Genomic DNA, 6,888 nt, shown 5'->3' with positions numbered 1-6,888 from the left:
GGAGCGCCGCCACGCTTCCCAAGCGGCGCACTGTAGCAGTGCGCCACCGGGCCGGCCCTTTATCATTACTTTATATTACTACTTTTGACATTGTCAAACACTCTTCAGATATTATGTCCTGTTCCTTTTGTCTTTTTCCTGTGTGTGTATGCAATTCAGTTTTTAATTTCTTTGATCTATCCTTAAACTGAGAGGTTTCTTTTCTCCACTATGTTCGGTCAGCTATGTTCACTTGGTGAGAGTGTGGTGCCAATACTATCAAGGACCACAGATTGATCCCTATACTGGCTTGCCCCCTGTGTATTTTTCTAACATCTATATAATTATTTAAAGGATTTTCACTCATAGGACTTCAAATATGTTGGATTTCCAAACAGACCAAATGCAAATATGTGTGTGTATATATATATGTATGTATAATGAATTATGTATTCATATAATGAATTATATTGGTAGACTTTTTAATACTGAGCTTTCCTTTAATTGTGGAATAAATTCAGAAAATTTGTTTTTGTTTTTCACATTGTATTTCTTTTCCTCTATCTTATGTTTAAAGATAAAGTGCTTCTGCTGACTGTCCTTGTTCTTTTGTTTTGTTTTGTTTTTACTTGGAAGCTCTTAGGTTTGCTCATTCATTCTGATGGCTTCACATAACATTGAAATTTTGATATTTCCATGCCTTGGACTGAATGTCCCCAAACTTGACCCTCTCTGTGACAGTTAGGATGGTGGGTAATCCTAATTTGGTAATTGAAAGATGGGGCCTTAATGATGTGATTAGAGGGTAGGACCATACCTTAATGAATGGGTTAATAATGGTGGGCAGGGATGTGGTTCTGAGGGCTTTAAAAGAAAACATGAGGGGTTGACCTCTCTTTGCCCTACCATTTTCTGCCATGTGAGACCGCTGGGTCACTGTCATCTCCACCAAGGTCTCCACCAGATGTGTTCCCTTGACTTTTGACTCCCCAGCTTTTGAATCTGCAAGCAGTAAATTTCATTTTCTAACAAATCACCCCATTCCAGGTATTTTGTTACAGGCAACAGAAATGGACTGATGCATTTCCAGATCTTTATCTTCAGCTTAGATCTCTTTTGAACTCTGGATCATGTATCCAGTTGCCATTTGGACATTCCCACAGATATTTCAAGTATAATATATTCAAGTCTATTTTATTTCTGCCCATTATATTTTTCTGTCATTCTAAAAGCTACACTTTACTGTGCCAGTACGTAATTAGCTGTAATTATGTAGAAAGCCTGAGAGTAAAACACTCTTATTTTCTACACAGGAATTTAGTACCACAGTGTCTTCCTGTCTTCCTGCTTTTTGTTTCTATATTACTTTCTTCTTCTGTATGCTTACTGCTCTGTTATTTATTGATTGACTGATTTTCTGTTGGTTGGCCTGTAGGGAGATCTGACCCTGTGACCTTAGTGTTAACAGAAGTATGCTCTCTGAAGTGAACTAGCTAACCAACCTTGCTCTATGTTCTAGTGCAGCTGGTCTTCAAACACCCTGTTTTCTTCTGCTGATTCTCACTAAAGTTTTTTCCATTCTCCTTCTTGTGGATGACTATTAAATTGTAAATCTAGTATGTAACTGATTTATATTTACAAAACCACATTCTTTACACTCTGTGTCTAGATAGTGGCAGTGTTCACTCTCATGCAGACACAAGCAATCCTTTGGCATGGGGGAAGGAAATTTTGGAGTGCCTTTGTATATGCTTTCAATTTACAAGTAATTTAAAAGCAGCAGTTACATATAATGTTTCACTTTTTGAAATAGAAAAATATGTAAATGCAGAAGCATTCCATAATGTGTTTCTTTAATAGTGTATCACCACCCATGGGCATTCACTTAGACATGGTGCCATGTGTAGTTTCATTAATGTGGGGTGTCTTCCTTTGTTCTTGTGACTGCAGTTTTACTGTTGCCTCATAGTCATGAGAACATGTGGTTCACATGGAAGAGCTTAACATCTTTGGTATTTCAGTGGAATGCAAACAGAGTGCAGCATAGAAATATATTTTATCTTTCTTTCCCCATTCTCTATTGAACTTCTCTCAAAATTTGTTAATCTGACACACTGGTTCAGGTATGTATTTATACTTATGTTTTCAAACCTGATTATAAACTTCTTGGAGAAGCAGCATTTTATTCATACTTTTATAATTAGCAAGAAGAATGGTTCACAGCTATATGGTAAGCTTTGTATTCATATTTTTAGTCATTAATATGTTATTAAAGTGACAAGATATTCTTGCTTGGTTTTTTTTTTCTCTCCACTATATGGAGAATAGAAAAGCAGCACCTTATCTAACCCATAAGACACTCATCCTCACAGAACTGTGATCTCTGAGATTCCTGTTTTGTGACCCAGGGCTGGTGGCTCGAATTGAGATCAATGTGCCATTACAGGAGTTGGTGTCATTTGAGGATGTGGCTGTGGACTTCACCTGGGAGGAGTGGAGGGACCTGAATGATGCTCAGAGGACTTTGTACATGGATGTCATGCTGGAGACCTACAGCAGCCTGGTGTCATTGGGTGAGTGCAACTCCACAGTAACTTTCAGGAGAAACATTTTGGTTTTTTTATAAAAATAGGAATGTTTTATAGGGTTTTATAATATTTGGTAAAATTACATTTCATGAAAAATATGTCATCCATATTTAACAAAAGTTTCAAATTGGTCTCTTTATTGTATAATTTCTGGAGCTGAAGTCTTGTCATTCTTCCAAGGATTAGGCTTTGCAATTTTATAAAGTCCTATATTACTTCCCATTAACAGGGTACTGGATTAGTAAACCTGAGGTGAGCCTCAAGTTGGAGAAAGGAGCAGAGCCTTGGATAATAAAAGAACACCCAGACCAGAGCCTCCCAGGTTAGTAAGCACATCATGGGCAGAGTCCAGGAAGAGTAAAACCCAGCAGATCTTGGCTGTGTTCAGCTTTTTCTAGCAATTTTTCCACAGGTCCTTGAGCTGATGCTGGCTTCTCGCCTTGCATCAAACACAGGTATTATATAATCTCTCAGATGGATTCCTACATATATATCTCCATATTTTATTTTACTGTTTTTCAACAATGTATTTTCCTAAAATATAATCTCCACATTTCTCTTCTTTGACATTTATTTTTGCTGTTGACTTTTTCAAATATTTCAGTTGCCCTCACGTCCTGCACTGTCATGGACATGGTTTTTCAGACTCTGTTCTTTTGTGTTACTTAAAACAGAATATCTGTAACTGGGTAATTTATGAAGATACAAACTGTTCTGTTCTGGCAGCTCAGCATTCCAAGGTCTGGGGCTGCATGTGGTAAGGGCCTTGTTTTTGGTGGGGATCCTTGGCAGAATCCCAAAGTAGTGCAGGATATCACATAGGAAGTTGATAAGAAAATAAGAAAAGAGGTCCAGGTATGAGCCTTTTATACCACCACATCAGAAATTATGGAGCTGAGGCAGACTGAGCATAGGGCATGGAAAAGGAGAGTTCTGAATTTTATAGAAGAACCAGGAAACTCATGGTATCAAGGTCAAGTCAACCAAGGGTTTCAAGTTGAGGGACTGAGATTGCTTTTTGGAAGTGGAATTTGAAGTTAGTATTTTCCTCTTCTTTTGTAGAAATCATTCTAAAACAACAAACTTAGAAATGTACAGGAGACTCTATTTTTTATGAGTGTACTAGCCATGCAAAACACCAGTGCATAATACTAAAGCTTTCATGAGCAATGAATTATCAAGTGGGAGTGTGTTTTCCAGAGTTTGGGAACATAATACCAGTTGATTTTATAAGGAGTCAAAAGCACCTTTTCCAAAGATGGTGGCCAAAGCCTTGGTTGTGGAACCAAGTATTTTAGACCAGCAGGGTGTCCGTAGGGATGGACTAAAGTTTCTTGTAGAGTAATGGTTTTTTGAAGCACAGTAAGTCAGGTTAAATGAGTAACTTGTGGGAGGCTCTGTTTAGGGTAGGTAAAAGAAGATTTTATTATTTCTAAAACTTCCACATGCCTATATCCATTTCCTAAGGAAGAGTAAAAAGTATAGAAACACTAATGCAAAGTTCTTAACCTAAGTCATTTTCCTCCATATGGATGAAAATTGGGATCATTTTGCACCTGGAAGTAGCCAATGAAGGAAAACCTGGCCATATTCAAAGCAGAAGAATGAGAAAAAGAGCTGCAGGAGATAACCACTATTGTTATAAAAACAAAATAGAGTAAAAACTGTAAAAATAAAAGAGTAAAAAATAAAGTAGAGTTAAAAACAAATGGAAGGTGATAAGCAATTATTTGAAATATGCAATTAGGAAAAGTAAAAATTATCAGATATTTCATCATGATTTAACAACAAAATGAATAAAGAAGCAAAGAAAGAATGTCATATAATGTCAGAAAATATATTAATACAACATAGCATTGTCAGTATGAACAAAACCCATATACTCCTGAAACTAATATGCATTATTGATTTTTATAAAATCTTTTATTACTTGGGTTGGGAGAAACTTCTCTCACTTTACACAAGCATGTGATAAAATATGCTTATGTGTCGTTCATGGATGTGGGTTTTTTTTTTTTTTTTTCTCATTTCAGATGTCCAGAAAGTCAATGACCTAATTGAGAGGAGTCAAGAAAGTCAAGGTAGATACTTGTGGCAAGGTGTACTCATCAGTGGCAACCAATCAACTGAGGAGAATGCATATTCAGTGCATATTTTAAATCTGGTTATAAATAATGAAAACTATTCAGGAGTGGGGCATGAGGAGTCTAATGAATATCAGAATGCACTTCTTCCAGAGACTGATGCTATGTGTGCTGGAAAGAAACCTGATGAGTATAATATATCTGAGAAATCACAGAGTTATCATGAGAATCTTAGTCAGCATCCTAAGATTCAAGCTGGGCAACTTTTTGAATATAGTGGAAAAGGACAATCCTGCAACACAGTGCCAATAATATTTGCATATAAGATAATTTATATGGGTGAGACCACTTGTAAATACAGTGAACATTGGAAAGCCTGTAATAAGTCATCTGTCATTGCCCAAGAGATAACTCAGGTAAGGAAGAAAACTTTTCAAGGTGATGTATGTGGGAAAATGTATAAAAAGGCTAAACATACTCAACATCAGATTATATACACAGGAGAGAAACATGATAAATACAGTGAATGTCAGAAATCTTTTATTAAGCAGTCATACCTTATCTCATATCAGGGAACATCTGCAACGAAAGCTTTTAACCAAAAGTCAACCCTCAACAGGCATCAGAGAAGTCACAAAAGTAAAACAACTTATGAATGTAAGGAAAGTTCAAAAGATTTTAACCAAATGTCAGTCTTCAGCATGCATCAGAGAGCTCTCCCAGGTGATAAGCCCTACAAATGTAATGGATATAGAAAAACATTTAACAAGAAATCATCCTTCAGGATGCATCAGAGTACTCACACAGGGAAAACACATTATGAATGTAAAGAATGTGGAAAAGCTTTTAAGCAAAAGTCCAAACTCAGCAGGCATCAAAGAATTCACACATGTGAGAAACTGTCTGAATGTAAAGAATGTGGAAAAGCTTTTAAGTTAAAGTCACACCTCCGTAAGCATCAGAGAACTCACACAGGTGAGAAACCATATGAATGTAAAGAATGTGGAAAAGCTTTTAAGTTAAAGTCACACCTCAGCAAGCATCAGAGAACACACACAGGTGAGAAACCATATGAATGTAAAGAATGTGGAAAAGCTTTTAACCAAAAGTCAAACCTCAGCATGCATCAGAGCATTCACACAGATGAGAAACCATACGAATGTAAAGAATGTGGAAAAGCTTTTAACCAAAAGTCAAACCTCAGCATGCATCAGAGAATACACACAGATGAGAAACCATACGAATGTAAAGAATGTGGAAAAGCTTTTAACCGAAAGTCAAACCTCAGCAGGCATCAGAGAATTCACAGAGGTGAGAAAAGATATGAATGTAAAGAATGTGGAAAAGCTTTTAACCGAAAGTCAAACCTCAGCAGGCATCAGAGAATTCACAGAGGTGAGAAACGATATGAATGTAAAGAATGTGGAAAAGCTTTTAACCAAAAGTCACACCTCAGCAGGCATCAGAGAATTCACAGAGGTGAGAAACGATATGAATGTAAAGAATGTGGAAAAGCTTTTAACCAAAAGTCAAACCTCAGCATGCATCAGAGAATACACACAGGTGAGAAGCCATGTGAATGTAATGAATGTGGAAAAAGTTTTTTTTACAAAGTCACAGTTGCGAAGACATCAGGATACTAACACAGGAAAAAACTCCTGATGAATTTAATGTGACAGGTCCTGTACTGGAATTCCCCCTAACAGACAAAAAAGAATTCACAGAAAGGAAAATCTCAGTGAATATAATTTGTGCGGGAAAAGATTTTGCCAGAAGTCATACCTCAAGACATCAAAGAACTTACATCAAGAAGAAGACCTATAAATACACAGTTGTTCTCAGGTATTGAAGAATGTCTTGAGGATCCCTATAGATATAAAAATTTGCTGATGCTCAAGTCCCTTCTGTAAATGGTGTAGTGTTTGTGTATTACCAATTCACTTCCTGCTGTGTACTTTACATCTTGTGTAGATTACTTATAATACTGGAAAAAATGGGAATGCTATGTAAATTGTTAGTGTGTGTTGCTTTTCAGTTGTAGTTGTTTCATTTATTGTTTTTATTTATTTTTGAAGATTTTTGATAAATAGTTTCTTGAATCACCAGATGTGCAACCCTCGGATATGGAAGGAGGACTGTAATGAGTGTGAAAACATCTTTTCTCCAAAGTCTCAAGGCTGGCTATGGTTAGAGCATTTTTGCTTATAACATTGGTGCTTATAACAAATGATCTCCAT

General features: G+C 36.5%; 1 protein-coding gene across 1 annotated transcript in view; it reads left to right on the top strand.

Annotated features, from left to right (window-relative positions):
• The window catches only part of LOC103609506 (zinc finger protein 717-like), a 20,092-nt gene extending 13,583 nt beyond the window's left edge, over positions 1-6,509 (top strand). The window contains 4 exon segments of the mRNA XM_008593814.1: positions 2,426-2,552; positions 2,797-2,889; positions 4,601-6,252; positions 6,254-6,509. Coding sequence (XP_008592036.1) covers positions 2,426-2,552; positions 2,797-2,889; positions 4,601-6,252; positions 6,254-6,313 — 1,932 coding nt within the window. The 3' untranslated portion in view covers positions 6,314-6,509.
• The last annotated feature ends 379 nt before the right edge of the window (positions 6,510-6,888 follow it).

Source organism: Galeopterus variegatus, unplaced genomic scaffold (assembly GCF_000696425.1).
Source record: "Galeopterus variegatus unplaced genomic scaffold, G_variegatus-3.0.2 Scaffold9698, whole genome shotgun sequence".
Lineage (NCBI taxonomy): Eukaryota > Metazoa > Chordata > Mammalia > Dermoptera > Cynocephalidae > Galeopterus > Galeopterus variegatus.
This window is presented reverse-complemented; position numbering and strand designations above follow the sequence as displayed.